This window comes from Phascolarctos cinereus, unplaced genomic scaffold (assembly GCF_003287225.1).
Source record: "Phascolarctos cinereus isolate Bilbo 61053 unplaced genomic scaffold, phaCin_HiC Scaffold_1;HRSCAF=81, whole genome shotgun sequence".
Taxonomy (NCBI): Eukaryota; Metazoa; Chordata; class Mammalia; order Diprotodontia; family Phascolarctidae; genus Phascolarctos; species Phascolarctos cinereus.
In genome coordinates, this window is record NW_027555514.1 from 284895092 (window position 1) to 284915486 (window position 20395).

The 20395-nt window shown below is 56.8% G+C and overlaps 2 protein-coding genes across 4 annotated transcripts in view; one reads left to right on the forward strand and one right to left on the reverse strand.

The window, feature by feature from the left end:
• ACO2 (aconitase 2) overlaps positions 1-7710 on the forward strand; it is a 29971-nt gene extending 22261 nt beyond the window's left edge. The window contains 11 exon segments of the mRNA XM_020982709.1: positions 557-662; positions 1207-1364; positions 1459-1532; positions 1663-1774; positions 2314-2436; positions 2653-2808; positions 5082-5273; positions 6298-6312; positions 6315-6432; positions 6834-6955; positions 7278-7710. Coding sequence (XP_020838368.1) covers positions 557-662; positions 1207-1364; positions 1459-1532; positions 1663-1774; positions 2314-2436; positions 2653-2808; positions 5082-5273; positions 6298-6312; positions 6315-6432; positions 6834-6955; positions 7278-7412 — 1311 coding nt within the window. The 3' untranslated portion in view covers positions 7413-7710.
• A 1462-nt stretch (positions 7711-9172) lies between these two features.
• POLR3H (RNA polymerase III subunit H) lies at positions 9173-17601 on the reverse strand. 3 transcript variants are annotated; one of them, XM_020982712.2, is made up of 8 exons: positions 17495-17601; positions 16466-16598; positions 15823-15919; positions 14075-14239; positions 11800-11886; positions 11236-11299; positions 10718-10919; positions 9173-9907 (listed from the first exon to the last, which is right to left on the reverse strand). In XM_020982712.2, the coding sequence occupies exons 2-8, from the start codon at positions 16574-16576 to the stop codon at positions 9854-9856; spliced, it is 780 nt and encodes a 259-aa protein (XP_020838371.1). In that variant the 5' UTR covers positions 16577-16598; positions 17495-17601; the 3' UTR covers positions 9173-9853. The 3 variants fall into 3 exon arrangements, with proteins under 3 accessions (XP_020838371.1, XP_078003776.1, XP_020838374.1); XM_078147650.1 differs by having other exon boundaries at positions 17452-17549; XM_020982715.2 differs by lacking the exon at positions 14075-14239 and having other exon boundaries at positions 17495-17600.
• Between the last annotated feature and the right edge of the window lie 2794 nt (positions 17602-20395).

A 20395-nucleotide genomic window follows, 5' to 3' on the forward strand; every position in this document is an offset into this window, starting at 1 on the left:
GCCTGCCTCTCTTTAGCGCTGCCCAGAGCCTTCGGAGAATGTGGGCAGCTCCAGGTCTCGCCCCCTGCCCTGGTTCCTCAGGCTGTGCACTGGAGAGAGCTGTCAGCCAGGAGTCTGGTCCCGGGTTCTCACCGCAGCCCTGCTCGGGCCTCTGGGCCTCTTTCCTCTCAGGGCCCTTCCAGTCTAGCCTCTTTAGGATTCTTTGAGCTGCTACCTGTCTGGCCCCGGACCCAGCCTAATGGTGGGCCCCATCCCCTCTCTGTTCTGGAGTGAGGATGTAGGGGTCTGGTGGAACAGGACCACGGTGAAGTCCAGCTTGTGCATGTGGCTTCACCAGTCACTGCGACTCGGAGCGTTTGCATTCATGGACCTCAGCTTCCCTCATCTCAAACAGGAATATGTGGCTGATCCTGTTAGGAGGAATTTCAGAGAACTTCAAGGAAGCTTTTGGGATTCTTCCTTTATAACAACTGTCCTGGAATAGCCAATAGCTTGGCCTCCTCGCCGTCCCCAACCCCCCGCTCTCAAATCGAAATTGGTGTCCTCTCTCCTACAGCTCAAACCCCACATCAACGGACCCTTCACCCCAGACCTGGCCCACGCCGTGGCTGATGTGGGAGCTGTGGCGGAAAAGGAAGGCTGGCCACTGGACATCCGAGTGGGTGAGCACGCCACGCGGGCACAAGGACCACCGAGTGGGGAGGACATGACCCCAGCCACCCTGCCTTGAAGCTAAGGCAACACCAAGCCCAGTGGGCTGTCCTCGCTGTCTCTTAGGGCCTGTGGCAGGTTGGGGAGACCCTTTGGAGACAGTCTTTACGCCCCCGTGGATGGCCAGAGGCAGCCTCACAAGGTGGCAGCAGCAGGTCCCAGGGCAGGCCTGGAGGGCACCATCCCCCTATGACCAGAGATGTCAGCCTTGGCCACGGGCCACCATCTTGTAACAAACAGTGCCTCCGTGACAGAAGGGTCTCCTCGCCCCTGTAGACCAGGCCCCTCCTCCTCCTCCCTCTGGGGCTGGACCAGGCTGGGCTGTGGCATGGTTGTGCCCAGCCCTGGCTGTATTTGCCAAGGTTCAGCAGCGGCCTTGGCCATCCTGCACCCACTGGCTCCGAAACATTCTGGTGACTAGAAGTAGTCAGGCCGAGTACCCAGGCGTGGCCTCCCACCACGAGCTCTCCTGACCCTCCTTCCCCGCTCCCCCAGGGCTGATTGGCAGCTGTACCAACTCCAGCTACGAGGACATGGGGCGCTCAGCGGCCGTGGCCAAGCAGGCCCTGGCCCACGGGCTGAAGTGCAAGTCTCAGTTTACCATCACCCCTGGCTCTGAGCAGATCCGGGCCACCATTGAGAGAGACGGCTATGTGAGTGACTCCTCCCGGGGCTGCCCATCGCTGCCCGGGCCGAGCCTGCTGAGGCCAGCCTTGGGTGACGGCCCCTCTGCCTTCCCCTTTGCAGGCACAGATTCTTCGCGACGTGGGAGGCGTCGTCCTGGCCAATGCGTGTGGCCCTTGCATCGGCCAGTGGGATAGGTGAGGAGCACGGCCCCTGCCCCTACAGAGCTGGCCAGGGCCATGGAGCTGGGGGGTCAGGCAGGACTCCTCTGGCCTAGCCCGGGGACAAGGCTCAAGGCCAGGGCTCTGCCCTCTTGTGCCCCTGCAGGAAAGACATCAAGAAGGGAGAAAAGAACACCATCGTCACCTCCTACAACAGGAACTTCACGGGCCGCAACGACGCCAACCCTGAGACCCATGCCTTCGTCACCTCCCCAGAGGTAAGCTTCCTAGAAGGCCCTCGCGTGCAGCGGCGGCCTTCCCCTTCTCTGGGCTGTCCTTAGAGAAAGAGAAGGAAGCCTGTAGCAAGCTCCTACTGTGTACCAGGCACTGGGCTTGACAATGATGTCTCATTTGATACTTACAACAACCATGCGGGGGAGATGCTGTTGTTATCCCCATTTTACAGTTAAGGAAACTGAGGCAGACAGAGGCTAAGAGCCTTGCCCAGAGTCCCACAGCTAGGAAATGTCTGAGATCCGATTTGAACTCGGATCTTCCTAAGGCCAGGCCCCCCAGTCTGTGTTGAGCATTGTTCCCCCTCAGGAGCACCAGAGCCAGCCTCGGAGCTGCGGTCCCCAGTGCAGTGCATACCCTGTGACCTCTTCCTGGTGGCCCTGGGGCCTACGGCCTGGCCAGCAGGACTGGGCCCTGCCGGGTTCCCGTCCCTGCCAGGGCCATGACTCCTGTGAGGGCAGACTTGAGGGTCTGGAATAGAGAGGTGTAGAAGTGGGCACGTTCAAGGCTTCTCCCATTGCAGATCGTCACCGCCTTGGCCATTGCTGGCACCCTCAAATTCAACCCCGAGACAGACACGCTGACCGGCAAAGATGGCAAAAAGTTCAAGCTAGAACCTCCTGATGCAGATGAGCTTCCCAAAGGGGTAATGTCAGCTTGCCTATGTCCTGTGCCTGGGACCCAGCCCAGAGCCCCCAGACACCCCAGGCCCTGGAGCCAGAGGCCACGCCCCCCAGACACCCCGGGCCCTGGAGCCAGAAGCCATGCCCCCCAGACACCCCGGGCCCTGGAGCCAGAGGCCATGCGTCATGGCCACTCTCCCATAGCTGATGTCTCTCCTTTTTCCTTCCCCACCGGGCAGAACTTTGACCCTGGGCAAGACACTTACCAGCACCCTCCAAAAGACGGCAGTGCCCTGCGTGTGGATGTGAGCCCCACCAGCCAACGCCTGCAGCTTCTGGAGCCCTTTGACAAGTGGGACGGCAGAGATCTGGAAGACCTCCAGATCCTCATCAAGGTCAGCAGTGGGGTGGGGCTCAGGGGGTCAGGGACAACTGGCACTGCCCACTGAGCTTCCAGGCAGGGTGGAGGGCCGTTTGTCCAGCCCAATGTCTGTCCCTTGTCCTGGTCTCAGCCTCCACATTTCCTGGCCTTCCCCAGGCTCCCTCCAGAAAGAGTGGCCACTTTGTTCCCCATCTCTGTCCCAGAGCAGGCAGTTAGCACAGGCCTCTTAGATCACTGATGGAGTGGACATCCCACTTGGCATGGGCTTGTGCCCAGGGACAGCCAGGCCTGGCTCTCGGGTCTGCCGTCAGCCTCAGTCTGTATCTGTCCTGGCTGCTCTTCCTTCCCCACCCTCCTCAGGGCTGTAGCTCAGACTCAGACACCCCCTAGGATCAGGCCAGTGAGCTTGAAAAGACCTTAGCAGCTGCCCATATCCACAACACCCTTCTTTGGGGTGGGGGAGGTTTGGCTATTGTTTTCTTCTGGAAATAGTATTTTATTTTTTCCAATTACATGTAAAGATAGTTTTCAACATTCATTTTTCATAAAATTTTGAATTCCAAATTTTTTCTCCCTCCTTTCCATCCCCCCTCCCCAAGATGGCAAGCAATCTGATACAGGTTTTACATGTGCAATCATGTAAACATATTTCCACATTAGTCATGTTGTGAAAGAAGAAACAGAACAAAAAGGAAAAGCGATGAGAAACAAAAACCAAAAAAAAGGGGAAAGCGGTCTGCTCCGATCTGCATTCCAACTCCACAGTTCTTTCTCTGGAGGTGGATAGCATTTTCCACCATTTTCCATCACTTTTGGAGATGTCTGAGATCCTTGCATTGCTGAGAAGGTTTAAGTCTATCAACATTAGTCATCGCACAATGTGGCTGTTACTGTGTACAACGTCCTTGTTCTGCTCACTTCACTCAGCATCAGACCATACAAGTCTTTCCAGGTTTTTCTGAAGTCCACCTGCTCATCATTTCTTATGGCACAATAGTATTCCATTACATGCATATACCACAACTTGTTCAGCCATTCCCCAATTGATGGGCATCCCCTCAGTTTCCAATTCTTTGCCACCACAAAAAGAGCTGCTATGAATATTTTTGTACATGTGGGTCCTTTCCCATTTGTATGATCTCTTTGGGATACAGCCCTACAAGTGCTGTTACTGGGTCAAAGGGTATGCACATTTTTATAGCCCTTTGGGCATAGTTCCAAATTGCTCTCCAGCATGGTTGGGTCAGTTCACAACTCCACCAACAATGTATTAGTGTTCCAATTTTCCCACATCTTCTCCAACATGTATCATTTTGCTTTTCCGTCATATTAGCCAATCTGATAGGTGTGAGGTGGGTTTGGCCATTTTTGTCATTCCCACCCCCCATATCATGAAGTGACACCCAAATTTTCGTCCAGCTCCTGACAAGAGGACATCTCCTCGAGGGCCCTGCCTCATGTCCTGAGCTTACATGGACATTGGCATTTTGGCCGATTGGCCCCTGCTACCCCTCACTTTCTATAACCTTGGTGTCACTGATCACTAGGCTCCTGGTTTAATTGGGTCTCCTTCACCTCTCCTCCCAATGCCCACCTACTGTCTGCCCATAGCTTAGTGCACGTGGACCCTGCCTCAGGATAGCCTCTGCCAGGCTGGTGTCCTGTTTGCCAGGCCTGCCTGCAGGGAGCTCCCCCTCCTCCCCCAGGTGTCCTGGGGCTCGATCTGGTCACTTTGCTGGCCACGAGTCAGATCCTCAGCCTGAGCAGGACAGTTCTCTGGGCTCCTGTGTGCCCTCCACTGCCCCCAGCATGCCCTGTGCTTTCTCCTCCCTGGTCTCCTTCCACCTGAGTGGTCTCCTCTTTGCCGAGTTCCCACCCATCTCTTCCACAAAGCCCCCTCCCCCAATTAAGACAGTAATTAATGACATCCCGGCCCCCAAAGCTGGCTGTCCTCCTAAATGTTCTTGGCCCATGTGTTTCTCTGTTTTGGTCGCCCATGTATGTATTATATGACCTTGTGAGGTAAATCAGAAGCCCCATGGGGTCAGGGGCAGTGTCCAGTCTTTGCCCTCCATCCCCGAGGCTGGCACAGTCATGGGCACCTGACTGGCAACTGACGTTCCCCCACATGTTCTTTGCCTCCCTGAGGAGCCGTTAGAAACCCAGCCTCCAGGAATTGTTCTGGGACATTGGGTAGCTCTCAGCCATGTAGTGTGGACCCCTCTGCCTTGCTCTGGGCCCCTCAAATGGGTGTGGGCATCTGACCTCTGCTCTCCCTGTCCCCAGGTCAAGGGGAAGTGCACCACTGACCACATCTCTGCCGCCGGCCCCTGGCTCAAGTTCCGGGGCCACTTGGACAACATTTCCAACAACCTGCTGATTGGCGCCATCAATATAGAAAATGGGAAAGCCAATTCAGTGAGAAACATTGTGACCCAGGAGTTTGGGCCAGTCCCAGACACAGCCCGCTATTACAAGGTAGGCCGGGGGACAACATGCAGGGTGGGGCTGAGGATCAGCTGTGGGGGTGGGGAGAGGGAAGTCCAGGGAATTCACAAGGAAAGGGGGGGTATCCACGAAGGTTGACAAGGACACATTTCAGGAGAGATTTAGAAAAGGAAGGTTTGGGCCTATGGAATGAGAAGCCAGAGTGAGGGCGCTGGAAGATTGGCAGAGGCCTCTGCATGCCTCCAGCCTGCCCCTCAGAGGACAGTCAGACCCCTGGGCTCAGCTCCCCTTGCCTGTCCTCAGCAGCCAGGTTTGACCTTGGTCATCTGGGCCCCCGGGGTATGGGGGCAGAGTGGGCCAGGTGGGGGGGCTGGAAGCTAGGCCCTGGGGTGGGTGCTTTGAGAGGTAGCATCCTGGAGAGCACTGGGGCCTAGAGTGTCTGGGCCCTGGCAGGTGGAAGGCAGGAGCCTGAGGAGGAGGAGGAGCACTGGATTGGAATTCTGTCCCTGCCTGTGTGACTGTGGACAAGTCACGTCCCCTTAGTTTCCTCCTCTGTCAGTTGAGGGCTGGACTAGATGGAAATCTCAAGGACGCAGAACCTAGAAGCCCCACTCATCCATCTGGAGGCTCGTGAAGGCCCTGGGGGGATGCCGGGGAGTGAAGGGAAGCTTTTCTGTCCCTCCAGGGAGGAACAGCAAGGTCCTCTGGGTAACTGAGGCAGAGGAAGGGAAAGGACTTTTAGTCATGAAGGTTACCAGTAAGTGGCAGAGCCAGGGCATAAGCCCAGGAACCATCACCCAGCAGCTCTCAGTCCAGCACAAAAGCCAGTGGGCTCCTCTGCTGGGCCCCAGTGCCCCGCCCCCCTTACACCAAGAGACCAGGCCGCCAGGGCCCCTTGGGCAGAATCGGGCCTCTGGTTTGGAGCCTTGAGACCCGGGGTCCCTTGGGATCTCTCAGGTTCTCGACCCGTACGGCCGAAGCCCCCGGCCTTCTCTGGAAGCCCAAGGTCAGGGCTCCCGGCCCCTCACAACCCACACCCACTCCCCTTAAACAGAAGAATGGCATCAAGTGTGGGTGGTGATCGGAGATGAAAACTATGGGGAAGGGTCCAGCCGGGAGCATGCAGCCCTGGAACCCCGGCATCTGGGGTGCCGAGCCATCATCACCAAGAGCTTCGCCAGGATCCACGGTAGGCTGGGAGGCCTGGTGGGAGGCGCTCCTTCCCCCACCATATAGCCAGAGTCAGCACCTGGGGCCCCAGGCAGTCAGTGGGGGCCACATTCACCATCCCTCCTGCTCTGGGTCCCAGTGCCTGGACCAGGGTCAACTTCAGGTGAGAGAAACCTCAGCAGACATGGCTTGCCCTCTTTTGGGGGCAGTGAAAGTCACCCCTGGTCTTCTCTTCCCTCTGAGCCAAGCTAGGATCGCCCCCCCCCACCTCCAGCCTCAGTGTCCCCGTTGGCCCGTGGATGTCTCTGACTGCTCTAGCTCCTTGCTCCCTCCTCAGGCAGGGGCCAGGGGCAGCAGCCAGAAGCCCCAGGGCCCTTTGGGGCCGCAGCACTGAGTGGTCCCTCATCCTCTGACCTCTAGAAACCAACTTGAAGAAACAAGGCCTGCTGCCTCTGATGTTCGCTGACCCCGATGACTACAACAAGATCCACCCTGTGGACAAACTGACCATCCAGGGACTGAAAGACTTTGCTCCTGGCAAGGTAACTGGCTTATGGGGCCGAGGGCTGCAAGTCCCCTGTCCCGAACGGTCCCCAGAAACCATCCGGCCCGTTTTTCAGGGGAGGAGACTGAGGCCCAGAGAAGGCTTAGAAGCAAGCTGGGATGAGAACCCAGATGTCCAGCAGTCAGGGCCATTTCCTCTCACGTGGGCCTGGGCAGCCCCTGGGCAGTGGAGGCTCAGGAGGCCTTGGGGGTAGGGAGAGGGGGGGCTGTCAGAGCTGGGGCCCAGCCAGCCTGAGGCCTAGAGGTAGGAGCCAGGAGCAGGGAGGCGAGGCCTTCTGTCACATGCTGTGCTCCCTGCAGCCGCTGACATGCATCATCAAACACCCCAACGGCAACCAGGAAAGGATCCTCCTGAACCACACCTTCAATGAGACGCAGATAGAGTGGTTCCAGGCGGGCAGCGCCCTGAACCGGATGAAGGAGCTGCAACACTGAGGCCCTGCCCCCGCCTGCCCCTGGACTTGGCTCTGGCATCATTTACAGAGGAGGGCTTCCATCTCTCATGTGTGTCGTCAGAAACGCGGTCATCCGAGCCCGCCCCCCCGCCCCCCGCGAGCCTCGCAGTCCCCACACTCCTGGCTGCAGCCTGAAGCGGCCCCTCCGGCCCCTGGCCGCTGATGCTGACTGTTCTTACTTTGGGCCATCAGATGCCATCTGAAGAAGTCTTCTTCCCTGATCATTTCACTGGTGGCTGGAGGTTTTCAAAGAAAGAAAATCTGTTTTTGTTCCTCCAGTCCAGTGACCGCTTCCTTGTCCAGGGTGTGTCTGTGTCCCTTTAGGGACTGTGGGCTGGAGCAGGGCCAGCCCGAGCCAGGGACCTGCCCCTGCCCCCGCCCCCCCCCCCACACACAGAGTTTCTCATCAGAAGCCTTCAGGGGATGATGGTAGAGCTAGAAGGGGCATCACACATTATTGGGTCCAGCAAGCAAACTTGGGTCTGCAGACAGACAGGAAGTACCCTCAGCCCAGCTCCACTGAGCCTCTTGCCCTACCTGGCATCCACTACTCCCTGGGGTCTCCTATGTGTTTGTTTCCCACCCAGCCCTCAAAGTAGCCTGGCCACGCCAGCACCCTGGGCACCCATGTTCATCCTTCCCATTGGGCCCAGGTCGGGCTCCTCTCCCAAAGTCATCCCAGGCTCCCCCCTCCTTAGGAAGCTTGAGGGGCTCCTGTTCTGCTGGCCCTGAGGCCAGGCCCCAGCCCTCAGAGCCACCCACCAACCCCTGGGCACTGGTGGGTAGATGCTGAGCTTACCACAGTGGGGTCGGAGAATTTAGGAAGCACCTACCATGTACCAGGCACATAGGATACAGAGACAGGTGACCCATGGGGGAAGCAGGGCTTTCTGGGTAGCCTTGGGGAGGGGCAGCAGAATACTAAGAGTGAGGCAGGCCTGGAGATGCAGCAGGCTAGACTGGGAAGTGAACTCGGGGAATGATGCCAGGGGCTAGAAAGCTGGTAGGGACCAGGTTGGGAAGGCCTTTTAAAGCTGCCTAGCTTTGAAAGTCTGTTACCTGGAGGTAATAGGGAGCCACGCTCCAACCTGAGCCTGGCAGCTCTAGAGGATGAACATTCAGTGTGAAGGTCATTGGCTGAGTGAGTAGAGTAGGGCTGGATGCTGGAAATGGGGAGACCGAAGTGGCGAGATTTGTAAACTCACAGGCTATGGAGAGTGAGAGAATGAGCTGCTGAGGCCTCTGGCAGAAAGGGGAGCTTGGAACAGGCTTGGGTGGGCCAACTTTGTCACGGCTCCAGCCTAGCCATTTTGAAATGGCCACTAGGAAGTTAGGACTGGAGTTCAGAGGAGGCCATGCAGGCCTTCTCCCCATTTTATTGCTGACTCACTGAGGACACCCAGCCAGGCCGTCCCCAGGCCGGTCAGCGAGCGTCCTTCATGGGGGAAGATTCGAAAGCTAGGCCTGGCCCAGTAGCCAAGCCTGAGGGCTCTCTGGCCCCTGGACAGGCCATGTAGCTTTACTCTGTCCCACTGTGAGTAGGTGAGGCCCAGCCCAAAGTCCAAGCAGGTTGGATAGGGAGCATGTTCATTCGCGTTCAGGGTGAGCGGGGATGGAGGCCGGGCAAGCCCACCAACAAAGGCCCTCTGCCCAACCTTTAACTTGGCGACGCTAGCTGTCCCAAAACATCCTGAGACAGGGCCTCAGCAGCCTCCGCTGCCAAGGAAGACGCAAAGCTGCTTCTTACCAGTAATGGTCTTTTTATTTTGGGGGAGTCTCCCCAGCTGCCCACCCATTAAGTGTGGCCCAGCTCCCGGAGCTCAGGAAGCCACGTGATGCCCTTGCTTGGCTCTTGGCCAGCAGGCTCCAAGGGTGCCCCTGGGGATGGACATAGCTGCCTCCATGCATTTGTAAACAGAGCCCAGAGGAAGGCAGCAGCTGCTAGGACAGGGCACTCGGCTTCACTGCTGGCGACTGGATGGGGGCAGGACCAGGTGATCCCAAGCTGGGAGGGAGGGGCAGGCGGCTCATGAGACTCGAACGATGTTCCCAAGGTCACAGAGTCAACAAGTAAGAACCCAGTCAGACCCTGGCCACCATTCTTTCCTGCAGACGGAAGTGAGTCCACACAGGGGCAAAGAGGACACTGTGAAGCCACCGGCAGTGGCTCTCCTCTGCTCTTGGACCCTTGGGCACGTGGTTCGGGGCGGAAGCCGCCCCGCACTGGCACAGGGCTGGGAGTAGAGGATCGAGGGAGGGGTCTCCTCATCCCCCACTTGTTATACCTTGGCTCTGACAGAGGAGGCTCGAGGGCCCCCGGGGAAGCTGAGGCCACCAGCCCAGCCCCGCTAGCACTCCCAGACTCGTGCTTCAGCCTCTTGGGCCTAGGCTGCTGGCACAGGGAACGTCCTCTGACCATCTCTAACTGCTAGTCCACCAAGAGAGAAGCCCCAAGCCTGGTTCACTGATGGATCCCTGCCAGGGGGAGAAAACAGGCACATTCAGCCTAGACTGAAGGAGTCCTCAAAGCCCCAACTGGCAAACCAGCCCTCCTGCCAGTGGGCACTGGGGGGGCCTGACTGTGCTGTCCTTGGTCAGAAGGGGCCAGTTTCACACCAGTGAAAGTGACACAGGATAGAGATGAGTCCTCATCGAACCTACGAGACGGGTGGTGTGCATGGTGGACCCTGGACAGTCTGCGGGCCTCAGTGGGTACGCAGTAAGGCAGTCACAAAACACCAGGGCTCGGGAGCTTCTAATCAGCTCCCAATCCATGGCCTTCCTCCTAATGTGTGCTCTGCTCCTCCTTCCTCCCAAGCCACATATCCAGGGGATGCCAGCTTCCTCTGCCGCCTTGTGCTTGTCCCCCTCTGGCTGTTCCCATCGCCCTTCCCTCACACCCCCACATTAAGCCTGGGACCATTGAGGGACAAAGATGCCCATAATTCCCTGGGATATCCAGGCCCCCAGGTATACATGACTGGAATCTCATTCTAGGGCCCTTTCAGAGCGGCCACTTTTCTCACATGTGAATGAGCTTGGCCCCACCACGTTGGGGAAGACAAGAGCCAACATCATTCTCTCCAGGACCTAATCACTCAGCCTTCCTGTTAGCATGCAGTGAATGACAACTGGCCCCTCCCTTGGGGAAGGAGGGGTCTCCTGGCCTTTGTGCTGGCACGTGGCCAGTCACTCTCCACCCCTGGCCCCCTTGGCATTTCCAGAGGGCTACCTCTCCCCAATCCACAGCACATGAGCTGCTCCTGGGGCCTGGCAGCCTCTTACCACAAGGGTGTAAGGGGCCTCCTTTTTGGGAGCCTCTTCACTGGATGTCGAAGCCTCCGCAGAACTGGGTCCTGTCGGGGACGTGTCAACAAAGCTCTCATCCACCACTCGGAAGCGGACCTCCTCCCCGGTGTCCATGTATAGGTCGTGGGCTCCTTCTTCTGTCTCATATTCCCAAACCCACACCTGCTCGGCCTCATCACTGATCAGGTTCAAAGGTTAAGGTACTCAACCAGCAGGAAGCGGGTCTACAGATTTTGTGGGAGCCACCTTTAGCTGGTGTGGGTTCTAGCCGTGACCTCTTGGACCACGCTGAGAACAGGGCCCCCCATTAGAAAGTCTGTCCCGCCACACCAGAGCCCCTTCTCATGTGGCCCCCAAGCCAACACCTGCCCAGAAAAGGTGAACAGGTGGGAATGAGCTCCCGGCCCCCTGCCAGCCCTGGGGGCCCCAGAATCCCCGTGGCCGTGCTGCCCCCTGGTGGCAGCCCCGGCTCCCTCCAACAGCAGGAAGGATACAACTTGGCCGGCTGCTGCAAGGATTCCGGGGGAATGAGGATGTCATCAAAGAACCCTAGAGAGACTGAAAGGAATTTATCTTGTATGACTGATAAGGAAAGGCCTCCAAGTGCCCAGCAGACACCCCAGACCCTCACGAGAAAAGTCTCCCTGGGCCTGCAGAAAGCGGTCCCATTAGCCTGGACAGCCTGGGCCACCCCCTCTGCTTCCACTGAACTGGGAACACAGACCTGGGCTGCCCCTGTACTAAGAAGCAGGCCCTCTCCCCGCGGGGTAGGAACCTTGCCCTGCAGCTCTCACCTGCCCCCAGCCCAGGCACAAACCTCACCAGTCTACCTCAAGTCTGTCTCAAGGTCGCTGCTTTATGGAAGGCCTTCCCTAGGGCCTCTGGCTGGTACCCTGGCACAGACAAGACTCACCTCATACATCCGATTCACAGCCAGCTTTTCAGGATCAGTCCGTGGCAAGTGCCAGCCATAATCACTGGTCTGGCCCACCCATGACCTCCCAGCCTGAGTTCTTCCCACAGGACAACTCTCCTAGGTGGCTCAAGGAGCCACTTACCATGAACCCCGTCTGGGCTGCAGCCTTTAATCACACCAATCAGGATCTCGTCCAAGAAGGGGTGGAAGACCACGTAGCGGAAATGGACTGAAAAGAAACAAAGTCAGCTTTGCCCCAGGCTCCAAAGCATTCTGGACATCCCTCCTTCCATCTGTCCACCCATCTGTCAATACATCCTTCCCTCTGTGTGTCTGTCCATCTCGATCCACCCGTTCCTCCCGTCCATCCGTCTGCATCTCCATCTGTCCCTCCCTCCTCCTGTCTGTCCATCTGTCCATCCCTAGCTGACATAACAAAGGACAAGCCGCTGCCCCGCAGCTAAGGGTTTTCCACAGCAGGGCCCTGGTGGAGGCTTCCAGCCCCTGGCCCAACTCCTGCAAGAAGAGAATCCCTGACCACATCAGACGCAGACTCCAGCCTGACCAAGAGTCATGTCGTCTCACAATGTCGGGGCCAGAAGACACCTCCGAGAGCATCAGCTGACAGGGACACAAGATCCCCTCTAGAAGAGCCCTGGCCCCTGGAGGCCTCTGGGACGGGCTGCCAGGCTGTATGACTTCTGGACAACTCTGATTTCCAGCCTAGTCCAGTCTCCATAATCCACTGAAGGGAGGCAGCCACGAGCCACGGGCCTCTGCTTTCCCTGCTCAGGGTGTCTGGGGCACAAGGGCCACAGCCCATGGAACCTGGATGCTTGGAGAAGCTGTGAGAGTCCTCACAGGGAAGGAACAGATTTATTGTCCTCGGTGCCAACCTAGGAGGCAGATTCAGCTCAAACAAAGAAGTCCCACTCAACAAAGATGGTTCCAAGTGGGATGGGTTATTTTCAGTAGATAGTGAGCTCCCCGTCATTCAAGGTGCCCAACCAAGTCAGGGCAAGAGGCCACGTGAGAGGCAAAGAGCCAAGGAGGCCCCTCGAATCTTAGAGGAGAGCCACCATGACCCTCTTGGGTCTTGGCCTTGCCAGGCCAGGCTGGGGAGGCTGTGACACCTTCCCAGAATAATGTTTAAATGCACAAGCTAAGAGAGGAAGGAGGACAAAGGAGACCAATTATATAGAAATACAGCTACTGATACTGGAGAAGCCAGTTCATGGGCCCCAGATCAAGAACCCCTGATCTTGACCCATCTCTTCCAGCAACCCAAGGCCCGTCACCAATATGCCCAACTAATGATCGTGCAGTCTTTCAGTCCCTGACGAGGCAGTCGAGTTCATTTTCAGACCATTCTGAACGCAAGTGAGTTCTTCCTTTTACTGAATCAGAAGCCATTTTGCTTGGAAATGGAGTTCCCCTCTCCCAGCCAATCACTCTGGAACCCTCCTCACAGCCTGTCAGGTGCCGGGCGACCTCGAAAGTCCCCTCCCAAGCTGCCTACAGCTCTGGCACGAAGGTCACTCAGGAGGCCACGGTCCCCACTGGGATCCTCTGCACCAGTCAAGTTTGACCTTCCTCAAAGGCCCATCTCCTTTAGAATCTGGAAAGGGCAGAATCAGCAATTCCCTCCTTTAGACTGACTGGCCAGTGTGCCTAGGCACAGCTCTGGCCTGGAAAGGGAGGCCTGAGAAGGCCTGCCTTTGGCATGGGGGGCAGGGTGGAGGAAAGGACCCCCTTGGTCTGTGTCCTGCGGAACCAGTGCCCCTCACGCTTCCCTCAGTGCTCCCGGAACCTGAGACCCAGGGCGGTGGGATGTTCAGTCTGCACAGGCTAGACTGACGTGACAGAAGAGAGTGGGGAGCAGGAGCAGAAGACGGTGGGCCCAGAGACTCCAGCCACGTGAAGGAAAAAGCTGCAACCAAACAGAACTGAGCGTAGCCCAAAGAGGAAAGGAGAAAGTGAGACTCTCTCCCTTCTGGCAGAGGCAGGAGGCTGTGGGTGAGGAACCCTGCATACGCTGTCAGACAAAGTTCATGTCAGTGTTGCTGAACTGCCTTTGTTCTCTCTTCTTAATTCTTTGTTATAAGCAATGGCTCTTTAGACAGGGAAGGGAGAAAGTATATTCAGAAATGGAGGTTTGTTTTTAAAAAGATGCACTCAACACCCTCACTTAAGCGGCTGGGCAGGGCAGCTCAGGAGGCCGGGGTGGGGGGGGCAGGCCACCACAGCCACTGAGCTGAAGGAGGGGGTGTGGGGGAAGACCCTCATCATTAAGCAGGAAGCGCTTTCCGCTACCACAATGGTAAGGCCTATGTCGCTGGAGAGAGGGCAGCCACCTCCCAGGCAGCTGATGAGATGCAGAGCTTGGGAAGGAGAGTACAGAGAGGCCATTCACTCACAGGATGGAAAAATCTTCCAGCCTCCCAAGCCTGGGAATTTGGAGGGCAGGGAGAACACGAGGCGTCCAACTTCCAGGCCAGCTCCCGCTACTTGGCCTCTAGCAGCAGCAGAGGGGGAGGCAAACCCCAAAGCAGAGGTCCAGGGGGTGGGACTGTCCAGGAATTCTTCAAAAGAGGAGGGCACCATAGAAATAAAAGGACTAGTGATAAGGTTTAATGCTCCCCAAATAAACCAACATGTCGGCTGTCGGATCCCCTCCCTCCGCTGAGGAGCTAGGAGGAAGCATGTGGTCCAAGCCTTTCCCTTCACCAAGGTGACCTTGGTGACCAGCTGCCCAGAGGCAGCCAGCGAGAGTGGAGAGAATCAGCAGCTCCTCGTGCCCAGCTCTGCCCACGACCACACCTCCCTGCCCTTCTCTGGGCCTCAGTTTCTTCAGCTGTAAAATGACGGGGTTGGACTCGTTGGCTTCTGCCACTTTCTTGCTCAGGCTCGAGGCCCATACCAGAGGTGCTGGGGGCCTAATGATGCTGTGTCTGGCATCTGGCCTGCCCTCCCCTAAGGACAACCATGCCTGCTCCCCCCACCCCGCAATCTGTTCCCTAAAAGACCAACGGCCAACGAGCCTCCCACTGCCTGGACCAGGCCAGGCCCATGTGCTGGGGAGCAGGCGGCGTGGCCTCAGCTCCCAGGCTCAGATTCCAGGCTCAGATCCCAGGCTGGCTTTTGCAAAGAGACCTTGAACGCGGGTATTTTGAAAATTCAAACTCTTTTCCCAGCCTGAGTTCCTCCTTCTTCCCTTAGGGAGGTCACCCCGGCCAGTGTAGCTGGGTAATCCAGTGCCCCAGAGCAGGAAGGAGGCCAGAGATCTGTCTGGGGAGAGCGAAGGAGGAAGAGAGTGGCCACCAGCCGAGAAAGAAGCCCTTTCCTTTTGGCTCTGAGAAGTCCTTGCGTTAGTTCTAGCTAGGGCTAAGGCCCAGTAAGGGCTGTCCCTGGGGAAAGGCATGAAACCCTGGAAAAGAGGAGGAAAACTAGCCCTCTTCTTTACTTAGAAATGTGGAGGACGATGGGTATGGAGGCAGGAAGGTGCTGCATCAGAAATTCCCATGCTGTGAAAACCAAAGACAGAAATGCAATGCTAATTTTTAAAAGCAAAGACAAGGAGGCAGCAGGGGAGGGGGCAAGGCAGGGTCCTCTAGTCAGAGCACGCCTGCAGCCTAGGGCCCACTTCTGACCATCACCCTGCCCAGCTGGGGCATGTCCAAAGGAAGGCAAGCAGGAGGAGATGCCAAGGGTCAGCAGAGGGAAACTCGAGCTGAGGCCGAGATGTGGGGGGCCCGTGAGCCTGGACCAGAGCCAGAGAAAAGCTTAGAGATGCCTGAGTCCAAGTCCTCCTTTTACAGAGGAGGAAACTGAGGCCTGGGGGGCAGGGGAGGTGAAAAGGGACCCAGCTCCTAAGTCGCAGAGCCAGGCCTCAGACCCAGGCCTTCCCACGATACTTCCAAGAGCTGCTTCCAACACCCCACAGCCATCCTTCGGACACAACTCCAGAAACAGCACCAAGTGCCCAGGGTGGGGGTCATGGGAGGGCAGCCAGGGGCTTCCCAACAATCAAGGGTGTCCCAGAGGAGAGGGGACTGCTTCAGGTCACGGCCACAGCTCAGTGGGTGGACTGCTTCCCCACGTGGCCCTGGCCAAAGGTCCCTGTCAAGTCTCAGCTCAGTGTAAAGAGGGGAATGGGGATGCCCACCTTTGGTATGGGACGCACCATCCCCTGGGAACACGTAGGCGTCCTCTAATTTGGTGATGTCATACAGGCAGATGCAAAGCCCAACGTTGTACACGACCTGTGGAGACACACTGATTCAGCCACGGGCCTCGTGAGGCCTTGGTCCTTGGGTCGTCAGCCATGCCCATCTGAGACTGTCCCACCCGCCTGTGTGGGCTGGCTTTGCTGGGCCCTCAGCCAGCCACTGACAGGACTGATGAGTCACTTGCCCAAGAGGACCCCAGACAGGAGGGTCAGGCCAGGGTGGGCACCAGGCTGGGCACCAGGAAGGCAAAGTCACACTATGAGGCCTCTCCCTGGTCTGTGCTGGGGCCAAGAGGGCTCCAAGGCCTCCCCTCGAACAGGCCCAAGTGATAAAGGCAACAGTCAGTTCCCCTCTCCCTCTGTGCCTCAGTTTCTTCATCTGGAAAATGAGGGTGATGGTCTCGATGGCCTCTTGGGCGTCATCAAGCGCCCCCGCCTCTATCTTAAGCGGGAGTGATAGCCCCACTTCACGACCAATCCACAAGAATTGATAAGCACCTACTATGTGCCAGGCTTCATGCTCAGCCCAGGACCACCTGCCCGCTGACAGAGCCGCTCTTGTCCAGCCCCCAGGCCTCACCTTGTTGGCCAGTTTCTTGTTGAGCTCCTCAGCGATGGAATCATTGAGCTTCCTCTCAAACTGCCATGGCGGGATCCGCACCGTGTCTACCATCTCCACCAGGACAAACATCCTGGATGCCTGGAGCCAGGCCCTGGAAGAGAGGAGCCCCGCAGGGAGGCAGGCCCGGCTCAGAGGCCACCCCCTGGGCAGCAGAACCTCAGCTCTCCTAACTCTCCCAGGCAGAGCCAGAAGGAACTGGGGATCAGCTAACTGACCCGACTCACAGATGAGGAAACTGAGACCTAGGAGGAGGAAGGAATCTGCCCAAGGCCTCACACAAACCCTGAGGCACGTGCCCACATGCCCTGGGGGTGGGAAAGGCTACGGCAGAGGGGCGCTGGATGGGGGGGGCAGAGTGAGGAACAGGAGGAAACTGGGGTGAGGGGACCCCAAGAGTCTGGAAGCCAGAAAGAGACCTCGGAGGTCATTTAGACCAACCTCCTCCTTTAACAGATGGGGAAACCGAGGCCCAGAGAAGGAAAGTCACCAGGTCAAGGCCACACAGCCATTCAGTAGATCACAGAATCGGGGATGGGGGTGGGGGAAGGGTGGACATCTAGTCCAACCTCCTCCTTTAACAGATGGGGAAACTGAGGCCCCAGGGAGTAAGTGACTTGCCCAAAGCGGCAAATCAGTAACAGAAGATCATAGATGGGGGGAGGTCATCTAGTACAATCTCCTTTAAAGATGGGGAAACTGAGCCCTAGAAGCGGACAAGGGCTGTCCCAAGGTCACGGGACAAGTCTAACGGGCGGCGGGGGGGGTCATAGTGAGGACTCTCGGTCTGGGGCTGGGAAGGGCTCTAGAGGCCGTCGAGCCCGATCCTCCCACGTTACAGAGGGGGAAACAGAGGCACGGGGCAGGTGGGTGTTTCGGGCTTCCGGGGTGCCCCACGCGCGAGAGGGTCTCGGACAGGAGGGTTCCTGGGCCTCGGCCTCCCGTACCCGCAACGCGGGCAGGGGCCCCGCGACCACAGAGGACACGCACCAGCCGCCACGCGCCCCGGCTGATCTCAACTGCAGCCCCCGCCGCCGCCGCTGCCGCCGCCACGCGCCGTCTCCAGGAAACAGGATCACTTCCGTATATTGAACCAATCAGAGCAGGATCAGCCTCTCAATCCCGCCCTTCAACTTCCTCCGCCTACCCGCGGCAGCCGGGAGAGGAAGGGAGCATGTTCAGACTCCTCCCCTTTCCCCAGAAGCCCCGCCCCCTCGCGGGGCCTCCGCTCAGCTAACTCCCCTCCTCGAACCCAGCCCACTGCCCTCAGGCTCCGCCCTCTTTCCTCCCGTCTTCTCTCCGCCACTCCATCCTCCAGAATCTATTAAGCGCCCCCTAGGGGTGCCGGGCCTTGTGCTAAATGCTGGGGGGATGGGCCTTCCAGGCCGAGCCCGAAACTGCCGGGGGCGTCTGAGTGAAGCCGGGACAGCGGCAGACCGATGCCTAAGGAGGCCGAGGTCCAGCTGGAGAGCCCTGGCTAGGCTGGTTCTCTTCAAGCCTCTGCTGTCTCCCTTTCGTTTGCTCTTTAAAAAAGTTAATTGTGTTGATATGTTTTGTTTTACATGGACTTTCCCCCACATCCCTCTCTCCTCTTATTATTATTATTATTAACCATCCCTTATTAAAAAGGTTTTTTTAAAGGTAAAGGTAAAGATATGGGAGGGATACAGATACAAGGGAAAGAGGGGAAAAGAGGGAAGAAAAGAGGGGAAAACCTGCAAAATTCATATATATATGCATATATATGTATATATAAAACACTCTAACAATGTATACAGTCTTCCACAGCTGTGCCCCCTTCCCCACATCTGCAAAAGAAGGTTTCTTCTACTATTTTTTTCTTTTGGAAGGGGGGGAAGAGGGCACAACCACTTATTAAGCACCTACAGTGTGGCAGGCACTGTCCTCTACTGTCTCCTGAAAAAGGCAGGAAATTTTCACACACACACACCAACCTCCCCTCTTGCGGCCTGGCTGCCATTGGCCTACTGATGGGGTGATTCACTGGTTCATAGCCTACCCCCAGCTCAAGCCATGTTCTTGGCCTTGGTCTTTGGAGGAGGTGATCTTTGGGGAAGCCACTCTTAGTGCCTCAGGCAAAATGTAAGACACTCTGCCCTCCTGCATGGTGGACAGTGTTCCTACACTGGTCTGAACTGAAACGAGGAAAAGGTCCCCTCTAGGCTCCAAAGGGGAGAGCCCAGACAGAGTGTGTACAGGCAGAGGCAAGGATTCAGTTTTGTGTGGTAGGAGGTCATGAAGTTCTCCAGGGAACCGCCTGGCCCAGAAGCAGACAGAGGAGTTCCTTGGCCAATCCCACAGCTGAAGGACCATGAGCCAGAGTAAGGGAGCAGAACAATCAGAGCTCCTCAACAAATACTTTTAAGTACTTCCTTGGTGCCAGAAACTGTGTTAAGCACCAGGGGTATAAAAAAAAAAGTGACAAGAGAGTCCTGGACCAAGTCAAAGACCCTATTCAGTCCAAGAGAAGATGCAGGCTAGAACCAAGAAATCATGAAGCACAAGGCCACAAGGAGGGGCAGTAAACCTGGACTGTGCCTTTAACTGTTCTGTGAGTTCTGTGGACTGTGCAGGGTTAGGAGAAGGGGATCAGCTCTCTAACAACTAAAGGTTCTTTCCCCACTTGGGAAGCTTCAGCTCCAGGGTGGTACTATAAGTCCAAGGGATTGTATAGGCCCCTGGGAAAGATGAGAAGCTCCATAAGAGTGGGTTCTTTGACTCTCTCGAACCCTTGAGTGTTAATATTTTATAAAGAGGTTGGGGGACACCTAGGGGAGTACTATAAATCTGGAGGCCCCTGGTAAAGACGCAGCTCACCAGAGCAGAGGGTAGCTTGACTTGGGAGCAAAGCTGTGTTCTTTACCTTCCCTAGGGTAGGGGTGGGGGCTCATTCAATGTAGTCATTTGGGTCTTGTAGACCCGTAGGTCTCTGGGAAAGGTGAAAGGAGGCTCGGTAAAGAGAGAAGGGCGGTTATGTAGATGAATTGTGGACTCAGCCAATCAATGAGAATTGATTATGTGTGCTTACTGTATGCCAAGTGCTGTGCAAAGCTCTAGGGATACAAAGAAAGGCCATAGCCATTCCTGCCTTGGAAGAACTCACATTTGAAGAAGGTGAACAAAGCAGAAAATAATTGATCCTTTGCATTTTTTGGATCAACTTAAATAGAGCGTGTAGAGGGCCAGAAAGGTCCTCTCCAGGCAACATTGTGCTCCCACCCCAACCTACACAGCTGAGGGCTTTGGACACAGGATTTCAGCCGTTGGGAGCTAGGAAAGTTGCTAGGCCACAGAAGCCCATGGTGCATTGAGGGGAATTTAATTTCTTTAGATATCAGTAGAGTTTGGGGCCACCCAGCAACCATAATGGAGTGGGGTTGGGGAGGGAAGGGAGGTCCACACAAACCTGTGCCCACATCTTGCCCGTGAGGGGGCGGGGCTTCTTGGAAAAGGGGAGGAGTCTGAACATGCTCCCTTCCTCTCCACGCGCCTCACTTGGCTGCACCAAGAAACTCTGAATTTGTTGCTCAGGTCTCACCCCTTCCTCCATCCTGCACCTGCCCTGGGCATCCTGATGTAGAGAGGAGCCCTGGATTTGGACTCAAAGAATTCATGGCTCCAAATCCCACCTCTTTAGCTGAGGGATCTTGCCCTGAATCACCCTAGGTCCCAATTTCCCCATGTGTAAGAAGGGCGTTGGGTCAAATGACCTCCAGCTCTGAGCCCCGGGATCCCCTGGCACAGGTTCAAATGTTTGGCGTCTTCCTCCTGTCCTTCCCACCCCCCACTTCCCTCACCACGTACCCATAGCTTGATGAAGGAATCTAGCCCAGCGAGTTTGGCGTGGCCTCAAAGATGACTCGGAGTATT

Coding starts and splice junctions, on each gene's coding strand:
- POLR3H (XM_020982712.2), bottom strand. CDS start 16,576: ATGTTTGTCCTGGTGGAGATGGTAGACACGGTGCGGATCCCGCCATGG. Junction 11,300..11,799: donor CAGCCCAGACGGGGTTCATG/GTAAGTGGCTCC, acceptor AATTCCTTTCAG/TCTCTCTAGGGTTCTTTGAT. Junction 9,908..10,717: donor AGGCCCCTTACACCCTTGTG/GTAAGAGGCTGC, acceptor TCCCCCTGGCAG/GGATCCATCAGTGAACCAGG.